Consider the following 19,129-nt stretch of genomic DNA (forward strand, 5'->3'; position numbering starts at 1 on the left):
ACGGAGAATAAAAGAGGACTGACCGTAAGGAAAGAAGAGATTACTTTTGGCATTAAAAGTATATGAAACACATAGGAACAAAAATTCTTGTGATGTGTACAGTTTTTAATAATTCATACTGATACATCGGATTGTTCCATCTCTAAAGTTTGTGCTTCCATATGCCTTCAAGGTCCAAAGCATAACATGTGTCACCAACAAGTTATCCAAATATCATATGATAAAACTCAACACTGACCTGGCATCAGCTTCGCTGTAGTACTCCCTGGCAACAATGTCCTCAAACAGCTCTCCACCAGTGACTCTGGTGGCAAGAAAACATGTGACATAGTTTGATAAAGAGTAAAGTCAGATGGTTCTTCCAATATCTGCAGAAGAAAAAAAAACATATTTTATCAAATTCTACATCCAAACTGATTCTGTGCTGAAATTAGGAGTGCACAAATACATCGGCCCAGATTTCCTTCATTTTGAAAGATTGACAAATGGCCTACCAATCTCATCTCTCTCAAAGGCAGGCCCGGCGGCATTGGCGGGCACTGGGGGGCATCGCCCACCCACAGAGTCAGCCATGAACTGGAAGTTGTTTTTTCTTTTTTTTTTCTCAGAGTGTCTAGCTGTCCAACTTTCTGTTATTCCTATCTCAATTTCATACAATAGGGGTTCCCACACCACCTTTATATATACAGTATATACAGCATATATACATTCAGCCGTTACAGTTTAATCCAATTTTAACATGTCATGTCATGTTTTTCCAAGCCGCTTTTAAATGTAACATGAGCGCCAAGACGCTCGTTCTGGTTTTACACCTGTGCAGCAGCGACAAAACATGCTGCTGCTGTGCAGAGCTGTTCAGGTGTGTGTTAGAATCATGGCAGCAAACCAACAAAAACAACAAAAGGCAAATAAATTTGTACAGTTTTCCCCCCTAAGCTAACAGAGTGAGTTGAGTAATGCTGTTGGATGCAGGTAATGTTATTTAAATGATGACTAGCTGATGCCAATATATCACGTTAAGCTTCTTAATAAGAATAGGCTACTAGCATAGTTGCTATCTATGTTCAAAAGTGAGTAGGGTTACATTCACATGAGTAACTTTTTGGGAAAAACTGTACTTATATGAATAGTTTTACAGTACTGTACTTTTTTCTTTTAATTGAGTAATATTATTATTGCTGCTCTTACTTGAGTAGATTGATTTTAAAAAATTGACTTCAGAAATTAGAAACATTAGATTCTTAGATTTGTGCAACATATAAGCTAATGTTTATGTAAATTTGAGCATAATAACTCAACATTTTATACATGTCACTGTTTACATCCTTATTTGCTTATTTTGTATTAATAAACATGATTATTTTATTTGAAAGGTTACACAAGGGTGGTTTATGTATTTATATTGAAGTAAAAGCTGCGCCCCCCTCCACATAAACCAATGCCCCCCTCAGCTAAACTCCTCTGGAGCCGGGCTGCTAAAGGTCTGAAAATGAACCACTCTCCTCCTAATAAAAAAGAGGGTTGAAAAACAGGTATTGGTTGTGATTGGTGAGGAATCTGCAGTTGGTACACCACTAGAAGAAATTCCATATTTCCCTTCTAACAAGATATTCCTGGAAATACAGGTAGGAATGTGTACAGTTAAGGTCAGCGTTATTAGCCCCCTGTAATGAAGCCACACAAACTTATTACCATTAAAATAACCTGAATAAAAAGTGTTCATACTTGTATTGCTTTCAAAAGAAGAGACAAAATCTCCACAAAGTTTGATCTGTATGGGTTTTTTTATATGTTGAATTGTAACCAGACAACTGAATATCCACCTAAACCCCCTGGCCATTTATTATGGGAGTTCATCTCCAAACTAGCCTGGTCATTGCCTTCCTGTGCAATTCCGTTTGAAAAAAATTCTTGCTTCCAGCTCAGACTGGTTTTTCTTCCTTTGACTCAGATTGTCTGTGGTAGATTTTTTATCAGGCAAACAGAAGAAGTAGTGAACAATGATGATTTTCTGTGCTGTTTTAGAATTGTAGTCTGTCTGTAGTTTTAGCAATGGCAGCAGAGAAAGTGAACGAAGCTGTTCAGTCCGTGTTGGCTGCGCTTCCAAATATCAAATTGACATTAAAGCTCGCTCGGATCGGCTCTTCTCTCTTCACGGTGGAGGACGGTTGTTCACAGCACAGGCAACTTCCAGTAAGCTTCTTAGCATCAAAGTGGCGCATTACATACCATCACGGATAAAGGTTAGCAGTTAAGGTTACAATTTAAGATCTCAGCACAGTCCAAACTTCCAGGAAGCAATCATTTCTGAGAGCCTAGAGCCTCTGGACAAAGCAGATGGCGTAAAACAAGGGGCTGCTTTCTACCATTCTATTTCCAAGCAAAAGTCAATAATTCACTAAAATCCTGTAGGAACAACAAGGATGGACTAATGTAAACCCCCTCAACTCTCATGAGGATATGGATGCAACATGTTTTTGTCACACCCAAAACATGTCAGAGTTTTGGGTGTGACAGCTAAGGGTTAACTGTCTGACTAGGACATTAATATGACTTGAAAAAAAGAAGCAGCACTTACAGATCAAAGACCAGATAGTGGAATCCTTCTTCTGATATGCTGTCGTGGAGTCGGACTGTGAAGAAAGACAAATACAGACATGTCAGAGCAAGAAGCTAACTAACACAGACTTCTTCATGATACACTTAACTACCTAGAAGTGACACTAGCTACACTTTAGGCACTTTTCCACAAGTGCCTCTAAGCGGTTTGGTCACAGTCCACCTCATCCAGATTCATTTTACATCTGCAGATCCAGCGGCTCTGCCTGGCTGTTCTCAGATTTTTGTACCAACAAACACTGATCTAAACCTGCTAAAGGCTGATTCAGTCTTTTGATTTTTGGATTGGTAACAGATTGGTTAAACAGAACCGGACTACTACTAGTTGTGTGGAATCTTTATCAGAATATGAACATTTGTGAATAAATGTAATCATCAACTTATCTGGAAATGTTTGAGGTTAATGGAAGATTGAACCAGTTATTTGATGGAAGTTTATCCTGTATATATTGCAATTTTTTCCAACTACAATACAAATCACCTTTTGCACTATTTGTCTGTCTCCGGTGTGTTAAATACAACCCTGACCCTCCCTGACTTATATCTTTAGGTCTTACAATAAGAAGCCCTTTATTTTAAATAGTTATCATTTTAACATGAGGTGATGAGTAAATATGATTATATACGTCAATTAACATTAAGATACATATTCATGAATATTCATTATCGTGTCCTTATCAAATTAATGGTGTACAAGAGGAACCGTCAGCACATCACTCCCAGGGGCTTGCGTGTTTGTTCTCAGGGCTATAATTATTACATTATTTAAAATTTCAATGTGTTTCAAAACTTTTCGAATGTTTTTATTGTCTTTCTAACCAGTTCCTTGCTCACTCTTATTTTTGTGTTTTTCAGCTGCTGCTCAGTGACTACAGTGAAACTGTCAAGAAGTTTCTTCGTTATGCATCACAGTGGGAGGAACCAGAGTGACGCCAACCAGTCAAACTTGGGTTACCCCAACACATACTGTTTCCTTGGTTCATACAGAACCAGGCTTAACCTCATGGATGCTGTTCTTCCATGAACAAGAGACTGTTGTTCTGACAGCCAAAAAGGAGTCAGATATGTTTTCAGATCTATGCCTGTTTTTCTTAAATAAAATGTAATATTAGTACAATGTTGTCATTTTTAACTTTGTGTGCACACATTTTAGGAATTATGGTAATGTAAGATCATTGTGAACAGCAACTATTGTCTGCTAACAAAATTATGTGTTTAACATCAGTGAAGAAACTTTTAATGTTATGATGTGTAGACCTATCAGACCAAAAAACGTACATTAATCAATATTGATTATTTAACTTTGATTCAATATAAAATCAACACAAATGTGCATGTAGATTCAAATGTAGATGGTGGTTGATCAACACTGATATAGTGGCAGTTACTGATTCAACGTGTAAGTCACTGACCACTTTCAAAATCGTTTCAATATCAGGCTTCAACGTGGATTCAATGTTTCTACCCAACATTGTTTCAACATTGTTTCACTCATATTTTGCTATCTGGGTACGCAATTTGGGAACAGCCAATCAACAGCAAGGAAATGAATGCCGCTTCTGGATTGGCTGCTTTGTAAACACTAGTAGCAATGTGTCTAGGGATTTTATCATTGCAAGCTGCATTTTCTTTAGACTATTTTAGGTATGCTCTATGAAAAAAGTCTCTGAATAGAGTAATTTTAAACAAATAATTTGGATTTTCACAAGGTCCTTTATATAAAACTTTTCATATCATTCCATCTCTCTGATCTCTTTAAATCATTTTAAAGAGATCAGAGAATGTACATTTTAAAATGTATATGTCAAACTTTAGTCACAAATAGCTATAAACTTTTACTGAATAGAGACAGACTATGTTTTTTAATTGGTGATCCCCTGAACATGAAGCATCTGCCAAGTGAACCTCCACATGTTGAAAGTATAATTTGATTATGACAGAAAACATGCAGAGAGAAGTACTCTGCCTTGGAGTAAGCTGCCAGATGTCGCACTGCTAAAAATAGAACAATGGGAATGATGTGCTGACTGTTCTGGGGCTGGGAGGCCTGGATGTCAGGCTGTCTCTTGCACTTCATTGAATAAGATAACGAAGGAAGAAACTGTGCTAGTGGTGCAAAGCCAATTAGCTGAACAGCTGACATGAAGCAATGAGATGTGAAGTTTGTCACATCAATGCCGGCCAATGAGATCCTGTAGCATCGGCTCAGGACTACTGAGGTTCTCTACGGTCTGCCCTCAGAACAGGTTCACTTTGACAGATTTACACAGAAACAGGTGAGGAGGATTCACAATGCCTTGTTGAAGTATTCAACCTCCATAGTCTTTCATACTTTGTCATCCTACCACTGCAAATCTCAACTAAATACAGCAGATGTTTATTGTATGATTTGCTTCAGTCTGACACCACACTGCATAAGATAAGATAAGATAAATCAAATAAACAAGGACAACGAAATTTAAAAGGTGCCATCAGTCAGTGCATATGCTTAATAACAAAAAATAACTGTCTCACAATTCACACACAATGTAAGAATTAACAAATAACTGGAAAAAAACCAAATAAATAAGAACAGCCACATTCTCACATACATCATTCATGATGATTAATGGTTGTTTTTGATTGCATTTAGTTTTGTTATTGCTATCGGGTAGAAACTGTCTCTGAGACGGTTGGTTCTTGTTCTGATTGCTCTGTATCTTCTGCCTGAAGGCAGCAGTGTGAACAGAGAATGTCCGGGGTGAGAAGTGTCCTTTGTGATGTGTTGTGCTTTTCTTAGACAGCGGTCCTGTCAGGTCCTCCAGTGAGGGGAGAGGGCAGCCAATGATTTTTTGGGCTGTATTCACAACCCTTTGGAGAGCTTTCCTTTGAGCCGTAGTGCTGCTGTTATACCATACGCAGATACAGTAGGTCAGTATGCTCTCTATGGAGCACTTGTAGAAGGACACCAGCAGCTTCTCCTTGATGTTGTTCCTCCTGAGAATCCTCAGGAAGTACAGTCTTTGCTGGGCCTTTTCTATCAGCTCGAAGGTGTTCATGTTCCATGTGAGGCCCTTCTCAATGTGGACCCCCAGGAAACGGAAATCAGCTACCCTCTCCACACATTTTCCCCCAATGGTTAGTGGTGTAATGTCCGTTTTATTCCTCCTGTAATCTATTATGAGTTCTTTTGTCTTTGAGTTGTTGAGGAGCAGATTGTTCTCCCTGCACCACTGCAACAGCCGCTCCACCTCACCCCTGTAGGCGGACTCGTCGCCTCCTGAGATGAGCCCCACCACTGTGGTGTCATCAGCAAACTTGATGATGGTGTTGCTGTGGTGGGCAGAGGTGCAGTCGTATGTGTACAGACAATAGAGCAGGGGGCTCAGCACACAGCCCTGTGGAGAGCCAGTACTAAGGCTGAGGGCAGTGGATGTATGTTTTCCCACCCTAACTCTCTGCTGTCGGTTGGTCAGAAAGCTCAGAATCCACATGCAGGTGGAGTGAGGGAGGCCCAGGTCCCCCAATTTGTCCACCAGTCTGTGAGGGAGGATGGTATTAAAAGCAGAGCTGTAGTCTACAAAGAGCATCCGCACATAGCTCCCCTGCTGCTCCAGATGTGACAGAGCAGCATGGAGGGCCGTGATCACAGCGTCCTCTGTGGATCTGTTGGCTCTGTAGGCGAACTGGTGGTGGTCAAAGCCAGGAGGGAGAAGTGCTGTGATGTGACCCCGGACCAGTTTTTCAAAACACTTCGTCACCACAGGGGTTAGTGCCACTGGCCGGTAGTCGTTGAGGCAAGAGATGTGAGGTTTCTTGGGTATGGGGACTATGGTGGAAGATTTCAGGCAGGATGGGACTGTAGACAGGGCTAGGGACTGGTTGAAGATCCTGGTGAAGACTCCAGCCAGCTGATCGGCGCAGTCTTTTAGGACACGTCCAGGGACGCCATCAGGTCCAGCAGCCTTCCTTGGGTTGACAGCCCGCAGTGTGCGCCTCACCTCGTGCTCCTCTACAACGAGGGGTGTGGTGTTGTGGGTCGCTTGGTGTAGTGTGGCTGCCTCTGTTGGCTTCACCTCAAAGCGGGCAAAGAAGAGGTTCAGCTCCTCTGCCAGCGTGGCGTCGCCTTCCGCAGCTGCGAGGTTGGTCCTGTAGTTGGTGAGATGCTGGATTCCCTGCCACACCTGCCTGCTGTTGTTGCTGTCAAGGTAGCCGTCAGACTTAGCCATTCTGATGCCGCTCTTCAAGTTAGCTCGGGCTGTACTGTAGACGGTCCTGTCCCCAGACCTGAAGGCGGTATTCCTGGTCTTTAGCAGTCGCTGGACCTCCTGAGTCATCCAGGGCTTCTGGTTTGGGAAGACCCGGATGCGTTTATCCACAGCTACAGTGTCAATACAGTACTTGATGTAGCACAGTACACTGTCTGTAAAAACCTCCAGGTCCTGATGTTCAAAAACATCCCAGTTTGTCCTGTCGAAACAGTCCTGCAGCTGCTGTGTCGCATCCTCGGGCCAGGATTTGATGGTTTTGGTGATGGTTGGAGCAGTTTTCCTGAGGGGGGCATAAGCAGGAATTAAATGAAGGGACAGGTGATCGGACTGACCCAGGTGAGGAAGTGGTCTAGCCCTGTAGCCTAGCTTGATGTTGGAGTAGACTTTGTCCAGAGTGTTAGCCTCTCTTGTAGCACACTTTACATGCTGGTGGAACTTGGGGAGCGCCGTCTTCAAGTCTGCATGGTTGAAGTCCCCCGCTATGATGTGCACAGCATCTGGATAGATGCTCTGCAGATGGCTAATGCTGCCATGCAAAAGTCCAATAGCTGTTTTAGCATTAGCATCCGGTTGTATGTGAACAGCGGTTACCATGACTACGGTGAACTCTCTGGGGAGGTATATTGGTCTGCATCTAACAGTCACATACTCCAGGTCTGGGGAGCAATGGCTGATGACAGTCGCTGTGTTAGTACACCAGGTGTTGTTCAGGTACACACAGAGCCCTCCTCCTCTGCTCTTACCGGAGTCTTTCATTCTGTCGTGGCGCTGTACTGTGTAGCCTGCTAGCTCGATGGCAGAGTCCGCTACGTCTGGATGCAGCCAGGTCTCCGTGATCAGAAGAATACAGCTGTCCTTCACTGCGCTGTGAGATGCAGCCTGTAGTCTCAGTTCATCCATCTTGTTTGCAAGGGATCTGGCATTCGAGAGAAACAGGCTGGGGAGCGGTGGTTTGTGTGGTTGCCTCCGTAGCCTAGCTAGCACGCCGGCCCTGCAGCCCCGCTTCTGCCTTCTCTCTCTACGCCGCCGTCGCTTCCTCCCTGCTGCGATGGTAATCCACGGCGCGCCGGGGCTCCTCGCTATGTCCCTCGGAATATTGAACAAGCGTTGAAAATCAGCTGTAACATCTAGTTCGTAGCGGGCACCGATCGTCAGGAGATCGTCCCGACTGTATATTTTGTTTGTCCAACATGACGAGTACGGAACACAAATCAACACGTACACAAGCAGCCAAACATAGCACCGACCGAGAGAGCAATGAGCCGCTGCAACTGCGTGCGCCGCCATCTTGGGGGAAAAAAAAAAACATGTGACGTGTTCAGGAAATCTATTATAATCAACATTCCTAGACATGTTCTCAATAAAAAACATAAATGCATGTCATAGACAGCCTTATCATATCTGTAATAAATAGAGGTGGGACTTGATTAAAATGTTTAATCAAGTTACAGGGTTTCCCCCAGAAAACTTGCTAAGTCCTTCGGAGCACTGAGACGGTCCACCATGTTTTTGTATTAAAAGATGTTAAGTAGACAGGAAATGTAAAAATATTACTGAGTAATTATATGTTACGGGAAAACATTACCAGTGAGATGCTATTTAAACCCACAACTAGTCTTAAAAACAACAAATAAAAAAATACAATTAAAATGAATATCAATTATTTGCTCTTCTGTTTAATCCAGATTAAGTCAGCGGCTCCATCAGGTCCCCCAGGGCTTCAGGGGCCCCATAAATGCTAATATTTTAACACAGACGACAGATACTGTACATAAAAGTAACATTTATTTATTGAGATTATCAATGCTGCTGAATTTGATTTAATGGTTTCAGAATACATTAATTAAAAGATTTTAAATTGTTAAACATTTAAATGTAAGATTTAAGGAGCTGGCAAGTTTACTTTGTACAACTTCAAGGAACAATATTCATAGTTAGTTACTGTTTTGTTACCATAGCAACAATCTGATGCTGTGAGTTTAATCTTTGAGTTTGAGCTCTGTTTGTTCACAAATACAAATTAGTAAACTGCAATTATAACTTATTGCTTTTTAGGTTGGCTAATTAAACTACTCCCCCTGTCCCAGATTTCACTAAGTCTAACACAGAAGCTGTTAGAGGTGCTGATGAGCAAGAGGGGCAACCAAGAGGGGCCCTTCAGTCAAATTCTGCTCAAGGCCTCGGACCAGCCCTGCATGATGAGTTAAATCTGCTGCACTGCGCAGAGATGTGGAACAAACGGCAGATTTAATTTAATGCTGCTAATGAGGCTTTAGTAGCTCTTTCATTTTGTGTCTGCTGAGATTTTAATAAGAGTCACAGACAGGGCCAGGACTTCAGGAGGGGCTGGATGGGAGGCAGAATATGACTCCAGTTATCCAAGTCTTTTTTTCACGGGAGCTGGAAAAAACCAACCACGACTGCTGAGTACAGTGTATACAAGAATATGTGGAATAGTTCCCCAGTAGATTATATAGTAGGTTGCCCCAGTCATTGTTGACTCATGGTTGCTAAAAACTTTACAAGACCTACTGATTTTAGTGACATCATAGTAGGTGTAAAATATTGAATAAAATGTTGTGCTACCTACCAGCTTTATTTTCACTCTTACATTTAACTTTATGACACGCAAAATTACAAGAGGATCGCCAACATTGTCTCCAAGTGTATTCTGGGTAAAGCTTGTCACCAGCCGTCCGCCAACGTCATCATCAGTCTCTTAGGAACTAGCTAGAGCATTTTTACGGACTAAGTTAACATGAGTGGAGCTCCAAGGAGAGGCAAAGTGAAAATGATGGAAAAAAGAGAGCAAGGAAAAGCCAAAAACTGGATGCATATTTTGTCTTGGAGATGAACAGGAGTTTTTTGTTGGCAGCAATTCAGACCCGCCAAAACTTGCAGCCCAGCGAAGGAGAGCATCTTCCAGTCTGTGTGAACGTAACTCGACACGCGCGATCTGCGCCGAGTAACACACATCCAGAGGTGCACGAGGTGCTACGACACGCTGTGCGTGCGGCGCATGCCACTGCATGTCCGCTTCAACGCGCGCTGCTGCGTGCTCGGTTCAATGAGTCAACAATAAACCCAGCTTCAGCAGCTGCTAGCTGCTCCAGGCTCTGAGTTAAAATTGATAAAGTGTAAAAATGATCCGATCACTCTCCGTGGTTCTGAACTGCTTTGAATTTGTGTCGTTTCATCATTAGTGACCAGTAGCCTGATGTTTCTGTTGTTCTCTTGGTTTGCTGTACTTCATGTTGGTTTGATGAATTTCAGAATGACATAGTCACTCTCTGTGGTGGTGAAACTTGTAAGCTTAACTCTGGCTGACTAAGTGGACAAAACATTTGATATGGTTTGAATAATAATAATAATAATATAATGATAAAATAATATAAAACCAGAGTGATGCGTGACTAACAAGGCGAGAGCGAAATCTCCTCACCGGGCTGAACCTGCATGATGAGGTTAGAGCTGGTTGGTTAACCGACCAACCGGAAACACAGACATGAACTTTACCAGGAAGATAGAGCCACACCTGGGCAGCGTGTTGAAATGTAAACGCCCCTCATAATTGTTTGTTCACAAATATAAACCATTCTCACTGCTTTGTCAACGCGCACGTCTGAAACCACAAGTTATTCCTGTGGTTCACATATAGCTGCTCAACCAGAGCTAACGCGGGGGGTTTAAACTGTTACCTTGATAATATAGAGTTCTCCAAAGAAACATAATTCATCACAGGGGGTTGATGTAAATATCCATACAGGTCAGCATGTGTCCAGATTGAGTGAAAGGATCTGCGCTGAAATAAACTAAGATCTCAAGCAGAGGCAGCACGAGGGAACGTGCAGAGGCGCCAGCGGTGTGATTGGTCCGAGCGCTGCCGGCATTAAATGCATGAACTATAAACCTATCTTCTATAAACTTAAGTTTTTAGAAATAAATTTGCTCCACCATTGAAACGTTAGAGCAACAGAGATGCTTGCAATCGAGCTTTTTTTTTTTTTCTATTAATATTTTCCTAAAAACATAAATAAGCCACGCTTAGCCTGACGGGAGTCTAATAAAGCATGGCGGACCGCCAGGCTTATGATACACTGAGGGAAATCTTGCAATGGTTGAAAACCACTGTGCTAGATTGTTCTGTTGATGCTAAGGTGCATACCATTGTAGCTCCAGTAGGTTAAGTTTACCAGCTGTCAATTAAGCAGAGTTATAAAAGACAAACTTTTTTCATTCTACAAGCATCAAATCAAACATTCAGCTATACAGATCAGAAACTAATGACTACAAGGCTGTCCATATCAACATTTACATTGGTAAAATGTAAATGTTACATTTACCCTTACTGTACAACACACAGTAAGGGAAGACAGAGAGATGCAGAAAGCTGGAAAATAAATCAGTTACCAATGTTGGCGTGTTTGAGTAGGCGACAGATCCTGGCTTCACGCTCCAGCTTCTGGTGATCTGTGGGGACAGAAAAAAAGCGTTACCCAAGTCCCCCTGAAATTTGGTGTCAGTCAGTGTCATGTCAGTCTTATGACCACCCCCTCAAATAACGTGTTACCAATAGGCCTGTCACGATAGCAAATTTTGATCAACGATTAATTGTCTCAAAAATTATTGCAATAAACGTTAATATTGTTTGAAGACCTTTTTACACTGAAAATGACGTAATAATCCATGCGATTTCTTGCCAAAGATAGATACACTTTATTTTCAAAAGAACACTTAACACTTGAGCTGATAAACACAATAAACAAAACAACCAAAAACAAAAATAAAATGGATTCTTAGTCTCCATTAACAAAAAACTCACTTGAAAAAAAAACAACTAAACAACATAAAGCCAAAGTGGTAATAAATACTACATTGAACCAAAAGAGTGCAGATTATGAAGTCTGTATATTATGTTGCCCTTCAGTAATAATTTGATTTATATAGAGAAGATGGGCACATCGACTACCTGATGCAATAATTCACACTACATGATTTTTTGCTCCTATTTTTCCCCTTATGACAATCTTAGAACGTTGGTCTTTCTAAGATTGTGTGGTGTGTTACGGTAGATCGTAGTGGCCGCTCCGGGTTTTCCCCGACTGGGAGATTTAACTCCTATTCAATGTGACAGGTAGCCAATCAGAAAGCGTGGATTCTCCTCCGTGCTTTCTGAGGGGAAATTACGTCGGGGAATCCCAAACAGCTGACACGGCGCAACCCGAAGTCCAGCGGACATTGGAGATGATATGTGGAAACAACATTAATGTTTATTCAACATGCAAAGAATATAGAAATGACAAGAGGAGGAGTTGGAGCGAAATTGCTACCGCAGTTGATAAACCCGGTAGCTTTTCAGCTGTTCTTCGTTATGTGACATAAATAGGTTATAATGATTTTCATTCAGTCAGGACTTTACGCTGACACTAGCCACATGCATTGCATGTAGATTGTAGTAAAGCATTGATTAATGCCTGATTTTAAAATTAGTTAACTGGACTTGTAGCCATTATTTTGTGCCCATTGTTGGACACCACACGGCAGGAACGAACCCGATCGAAACGTTATACCTAGGATTTCTGTCGGGTAATGTGTGATCTGTCAGGTTTTGAAAACGGGCCGACAATCCGCCGACAGCTCGTGTGCGCTGGGCTTTACACTAAGTAAAATGAGGAAGGAGGAGTCAGTGGAGAGCACCAGAGTTGAGCCTTTTTTCATTCGGTGTCATCAACAGAAAGAGAAAAAGGCCGGAAGAGACGATAATGCCGATAATTAAAATACGTCGATAGTTTTAATTTATCGTACGATTAATTGATTTACCGTTTATCGCCACAGGCCTAGTTACCAATGATCATTTCTGTTAGTTTTAGCATTTGACTCCAGATGTTTACATGACAGTAATATACATTAGACTTTTAAGAGTGTTAAATTTAACCAGTTACATCAAGTAGTGCAGCTGTACAGTTAAATGGAAAGAATACCTGCATTTAAGCTGATTTTTGAACAGATCAATATGTATTCATGCTCTCATGTCACCAACAGTGGAAGAAGATGGTAAAAATAACAAACCCTATTGTATTATTACAGTTAATTATAGTTATGATAGAAAATTGTCCAGATAACAGTAAACCACAGGATCATCTTCCACCCCCTCTGTGGAGGACATAACTGCTGGCTCAGATGTTTATGAGGAGTCACTGAGGACATTTGCTTTCCAAGTCAAAAAATAGACAATGCTGAGTTATTGGAGACCAAGTTTTCTAAAAGACAGTCAACTATTTAATTAATAACTCTTAAGTATTCATGGCAGATCAGAAGGAGGTATGACGCCTACCAAATATTATCTACCAAAAATATTTCACAATGTTCTCTTCTTGGTAGGGGTTTAATGAGATCTTACAGCAACAAATTTTATTCTGGCATTAACAATTAGCCTTGAGCAACCCAACTGCTGTCAGCACAAGTGATTCTAATAGCCCACATGAACTAGGAATGGCATAACCCTAACCCTGTTTACCATACCATACCATACCAACTTTATTTATAAAGCACTTTAAAACAACCACAGCTGATACAAAGTGCTGTACATCAAAACACAACATAACAATAAAAAAAACATAAAATAAAAACTTACAGTTTAAAAACAAAAAAAACATACAATTTAAAACTAGATCCCGCTAGAGTTAAAAGCCAAATAAAATAGATGGGTTTTAAGACGAGCTTTAAAAGTAACCCTAACCCTAACCCTTTGATGGAAACAAACACTGAGAATGGTGGACAAAACAAGATCTGAAAGCTGGAGCTGTCCAAACAATTCACAGCTAAAGTCGAGGGCTAGTTCACAATTTTGTGGGTCTGGTCTGTATAAAATCACCTATAAAGCATTTGTTTTGTGCTACTTTAGTTGTTGGAAACTAATGTAGCATAAGTGGAATCATTAGAATTCCCAATGCTAATACCAGCCTATCCATGCTAATGGACAGGATAAGAAGAAGGCAATCCAGCAGAAGACTAGCCTCGGCATCATAGTCACCATCTTCTCCAAAGCCAAGGTAAGTGAATTGCCTTGTTTTCATTTACCAGCACCAGCTGCTCAGTTTCAGGTACCAACATAACAAATCAGTAGAAGGCTTCAGGATGGACATAGAATGGAAGTAGCCACTGCTGGGTGTGCAATAGTCTTCATTTTGGTCCTAAAGTTCCTTAGCCTAGCAGCTACAATGAGTAAGTAAACATTTATCTAGATGATTACACTCTTCAGCATATGACATCACTCTTGGGGAGAAGAGTGGGCAGCAGGGATAAAATTGGATGTTTCCCAAAGAAAAGGAAAATTAAGCTATGAATAGAAAGAGAGGAAAAGAAAGATCAATTCTATGGGAGGAGCAAACAGCACCTCCCATAGACTGTTTAAGCTAATATCTATAGCCACAGATGTCTGAAAGTGTTGTGTCTACACTGGGGACGTGGCAGTCTTGCTGGGTCAGTGAGTTCTCTCTCTTTAATATATTCCTTCCCTTGTCATACCATTCTGACTACTCTAGACCTCCAGATGGCAAATTCACACAAATACACAAATAATCTAAATTGTTGAAGGTCAGACAAGCAAAAGTTGCCAGCTCTTTCTAGGTAAGAGAAAAATATATGTCAAAAGAAGGGTTTATAGTAGGGAGACTCCTATCAGGTTTTTTGCTGCTGATTCCAATATCGATCATCCATCAGGCTGATCTCTGCCCATCACCTGGATTGGCGGTTAATTTTTCGCTTTAGGTATAAATGCTACTGTGATCTGGCCAAATGGAAAAATGATCAGGCAATAAAATCACCTAATTTAGACATAATAGACATATTTTAATACAAATCTAAAATATTTTATTGTTTGTTTAACTTACATGCTGCAGCTGTAAGCAGGTGTTTGTTTCAGTTACATGCTGCAGCTGTAAGCAGATGTTCCTGGAGGTTCAGGTCAGAGTCCATCACTACTCCCAGGTTTCGGGCCTGATCTCTGGTTTTCAGTTGTAATAACTGAAGCTGTGCATTGACTCTAGATTGTTCCTCTTTAGGTCCAAAAATAATAACTTCAGTTTTGTTTCTGTTCAACTGGAGAAAGTTTTGGCACATCCACACATTTATCTGTTCTAAGCATCTGTTCAGTGATTGGATGGGCTCTGAGTCACCTGGTGACATCGTAATGTAGAGATGTGTGTCATCTGCATAGTTATGGCAGCTAATATTATTTTCTGTTATAACCTGAGCTAGTGGGAGCATATAAATATTGAATAAGAGGGGTCCTAGGATTGAACCTCGGGGTACCCCACATGTGACCCTTGACCTCTTTGATGAAAAGTTTCCAATTGAAACAAAGAAATCCCTGTCCTTTATGTAAGATTCAAACCAGTTAAGCACTGGACCGGAGAGTCCGACCCAACTCTCCAGTCGATTCAGTAATATGTCATGGTCAACAGTGTCAAAAGCTGCACTGAGGTCCAACAGAACCAGCACTGTGGTTCTCCCACAGTCTGTATTTATATGGATGTCATTGAACACTTTGACTAGGCCAGTCTCTGTGCTGTGGTGAGCACGAAAACCAGACTGGAAGGAGTCAAAGCGGTTGGTTATAGTTAGGAAGCTAGTTAATTGTTTACACACAGCTTTTTCAATAACTTTGCTGATGAATGGGAGGTTGGAGATCGGCCTGTAATTCTGCATTAGTGATTTGTCCAGATTGTTCTTTTTTATAAGTGGTTTGATTACTGCTGTTTTCAAAGCCTGGGGGGAAACCCCTGATGAGAGCGATGAGTTTACTATTTGGATCAGATCAGTAGCAATAACAGGCAGGACTTTCTTAAAGAAATGTGAGGGTAAAACATCCAGACAGCAGGAATTTGAACTTAGTTGACTTATAATTTCCTGTAGGGTTTTATAATTAAGTAGTTGAAATTGGGTCATTTTTCCTTTATTTGTTTTGTTTGGGTTCAGCATTGGTACTGACTTTATAGTGGATGTACAGATTAATCCTCTGATTGTTTTTATCTTCTCTGAAAAGAAGCTGGAAAACTCCAGATGTTTACATGACAGTAATATACATTAGACTTTTAAGAGTGTTAAATTTAACCAGTTACATCAAGTAGTGCAGCTGTACAGTTAAATGGAAAGAATACCTGCATTTAAGCTGATTTTTGAACAGATCAATATGTATTCATGCTCTCATGTCACCAACAGTGGAAGAAGATGGTAAAAATAACAAACCCTATTGTATTATTACAGTTAATTATAGTTATGATAGAAAACTGGTTGCAAGCGGCATTTGTTTGAAATTCAGGTGGTAGCATAATAGGAGGGTTTGTGATTCTGTCAACTGTTGCAAATAAAGCTCGAGCATTGTTAATGTTTTTGTTTATGACATCTGCAAAGAAAGCCTCTCTTGCATGTTTTAGTGTTAAATGATAGTTACGTAGTCTTTCTTTATAGATGTCACAATGAACGTGGAGTTGAGTTTTACGCCATTTTCGTTCTGCCCTACGGCAGAGTTGTCTTGCAGATCTGTTTGTGTATTTCTCCATGGAGATTTCTTTTTACCAGACACAACCTTCATTTCAATTGCGGCAATGGAATCAATAATATCTGAAACTTTAGACTGAAAATCATTTACCAACTTATCTACGTCATTACAGCTTAAGGGTGAGGAAGAAGAGTAGATTTGATTAAATGTTTTTGCTGTGTTTTCTGTGAGAGAACGTTTTGTGATGGTTGCTGTTTGTCCAAGTGGGTTAAAAGATAAAGAACTTTCAAAGATAACAGGAAGTGATCTGACAGGGCGACATCAGTTACAGAGAGATTGGAAATATTCACACCCTTACTGATAACCAGGTCCAGTGTGTCCTTGAGTGTGTGTTGCTTGTTTGACATGTTGTGTTGGACCAAAAGTCTCTAAAAAATTAGAGAGCTTTTTTGCCCCTCTGTCTTGGGGGTTGTCAACATGAATGTTGAAATCACTGACAGTTATTAAACAATCATAATCAATACATATGAGAGATAGAAGTTCATTCAAGTCAGTAAAGAAATTTTCCACAAATGTTGGAGTTTTGTATAAAGTTAGTGTCAAAGTTCGTGGCCTTTAATCTCAATTCCAAGATACTCAAAAGAGGTGAAGTGACCCAAGGAAATTTTACTACAATTTATGGTATTCTTAAATATTGAAGCCACGCCTCCTCCTTTTTTGTGTTTTCTATTCTCACTTAAGAAATTGTAGTTTGGAGGCGCTGATTCAATTAGTACGACTGGTTCATTATTGTCATTCAACCATGTTTCTGTCAGAAACATAACATCGATATTATGCTCAATGATAAAATCATTAATTAATAGAGCTTTAGCACAGAGAGATCTGGTATTTAAAAGAGCTAGTTTAAGTGACTTGGAGGCCAAGAGTTCTTCAGTCTGAGGTTCCTTTAGGCAGGGAAACAGTTTAATGTTTGAAGTACTTCCGCTGTATTTTATATTTCTGTTTTTTGTAAATGTTCTTGTAGTGTTCCGGACAGGTAATGTCCTGTTTTGCAGTGCCGGGGGGCCAGACACATTCTGGAGTAAGACGGGTGTAAAGATAAAATCTGGACCCCGGCCTCAAACCTCAGAAACGCAGAGTGATGGATCCTCTGGGAAGTTAGAGTCAGGTGGCTTAAATGAAGTGAGGTCTGCTATGTGAGCACTAAGGAGAGACGTGCCGAAGCGAACCTGTTGATTCATTCCATCTGTAAATTTAAGAAACTCCGGCCCAGAAGATATTTCGCCATAAGTATTGTGTGAATCCTGTGAATGAGTGGGTGAGCAGAGAGGGAGGGGGGAAGGAGGAAGGGAACCAGTCGCTCCGTCTCCAGTCGACGTATCAGCTTGTTTTGGAATGTTTGCTCCTGATATGCAGAGGGTTCCATCCTAGTCAGACATCCTTGAGCCTGTTCTTCTGAAGCGATGATCACGTTGTTGTCCTTGTTGATAAAATGAAAAAGGTTTGCAGTGAGTAGCTTTGTCCCATGTTTATTAAGATTGCGTCCGCCTCTTCCAAAAAGGTGAAAACGCTGCCAATAGATCCAGAGGTTGCCGATGAATGTCACTGAGCTGGCAGAGCAGGTTTTAATCAGCCATTTGTTTATCATGTCCAGCCTGGAGTGTTTTTCGTCTCCCCATTGAGGTGATGGAATTGGACCGCTGAGAAATAATTTCATTTTTAACCTTCCCATAGTGTTCAGAAGAATATTAAAGTCCTTTTTCAGAATCTCAGATTTCTGCTTTGCCACATCGTTGGCTCCAACATGCACAACTAAAGACTCAATATCTGGCTGATCAGCGGTTAGAGAGAGAACTTTGCGTGCAAATCAGATACAGTGTCACCAGGAAAAGAAATCACTCTTGTTTTCATGGGATTGCAAACGTGACTGATTCCATTTACTGCCTCATCTCCAACAATAAGCACTTTTGGCATACCTTTCGTTTTCCTGGTGGTCGCTTTGTCCTTTGGGGCTTTGGGGGGTGGATGTGTTGGTCTTGCCTCATTGTTGATGTTTGAAGGTGAGGTTTCACTCAGAGGCTCAGGCTGGAGTACAGAAAATCTGTTTTTCAGTGGGATTCCCACAGAGTCAGAATGTTTTGAGGCCTGGGCTGGTCGCATTGTCCTTGGGAGCGGGGTCGGTGGAACCATTTTGGTTGCAGCTGCTTGTTTGTTTTTCTTTGGTGGAGCAGGTGTTGAGGTTGAAGGTGAGTTTCGGCTCAGAGTCGGTCATGCTGATTCGTCCAGGTGAGGGGTTCTCCCTGTCAGTCGCCTCATCGGATCTGCGGTGTGAGACTTTTGCTTCGGCTTGGCATCCAGAGCGTTCCAGGGTGAGCTGCTTGATGTGGGGCGTACGACCTCTCTGTTGATTAGAGGAAGAGTTGTCTGATTTCCACAGGTAGCGTTGATCTCAAAGTTCACCTCCAGCAGTTTAATGTTCATTTCTATAGACTGAAGTCGTTGTATAATACTGCTAATGTCCTTGGGGTCGGCCGGAGGCATTTTGCCCTGGTTCAACTTGGAGATGAAGAAAAGTAAGGTAAAAATAAAAGTAAGAAAATTCCCCAGTTCTTAGGTTTGAAGTAATCCAGTTATGATGTCGAAAATGTAAATATAACTATAAAAACTATCACTTTAAAAATAGCTCACAGGCAAAGTTATCAGTAAGGACGAGAGAGAGCAGGATAAGCTGTTCCTCCTTCAGCTGCCACAGCGAAAG

The 19,129-nt window shown here is 41.1% G+C and overlaps 1 protein-coding gene across 16 annotated transcripts in view; it reads right to left on the reverse strand.

Annotated features, from left to right (window-relative positions):
* Positions 1-19,129, reverse strand: part of camk2d1 (calcium/calmodulin-dependent protein kinase (CaM kinase) II delta 1) — a 137,932-nt gene that overhangs the window by 61,707 nt on the left and 57,096 nt on the right. For all 16 annotated transcript variants that reach the window (XM_032582218.1, XM_032582219.1, XM_032582216.1 and 13 more), the window contains 3 exons: positions 11,280-11,339; positions 2,579-2,633; positions 239-304 (listed from right to left, as the gene is read on the reverse strand). In XM_032582218.1, the coding sequence (XP_032438109.1) occupies positions 239-304; positions 2,579-2,633; positions 11,280-11,339 (181 nt within the window). The remainder of the gene's footprint in view (positions 1-238; positions 305-2,578; positions 2,634-11,279; positions 11,340-19,129) is intronic.

This window comes from Xiphophorus hellerii, chromosome 14 (genome assembly GCF_003331165.1).
Source record: "Xiphophorus hellerii strain 12219 chromosome 14, Xiphophorus_hellerii-4.1, whole genome shotgun sequence".
In the NCBI taxonomy this organism is placed as follows: domain Eukaryota; kingdom Metazoa; phylum Chordata; class Actinopteri; order Cyprinodontiformes; family Poeciliidae; genus Xiphophorus; species Xiphophorus hellerii.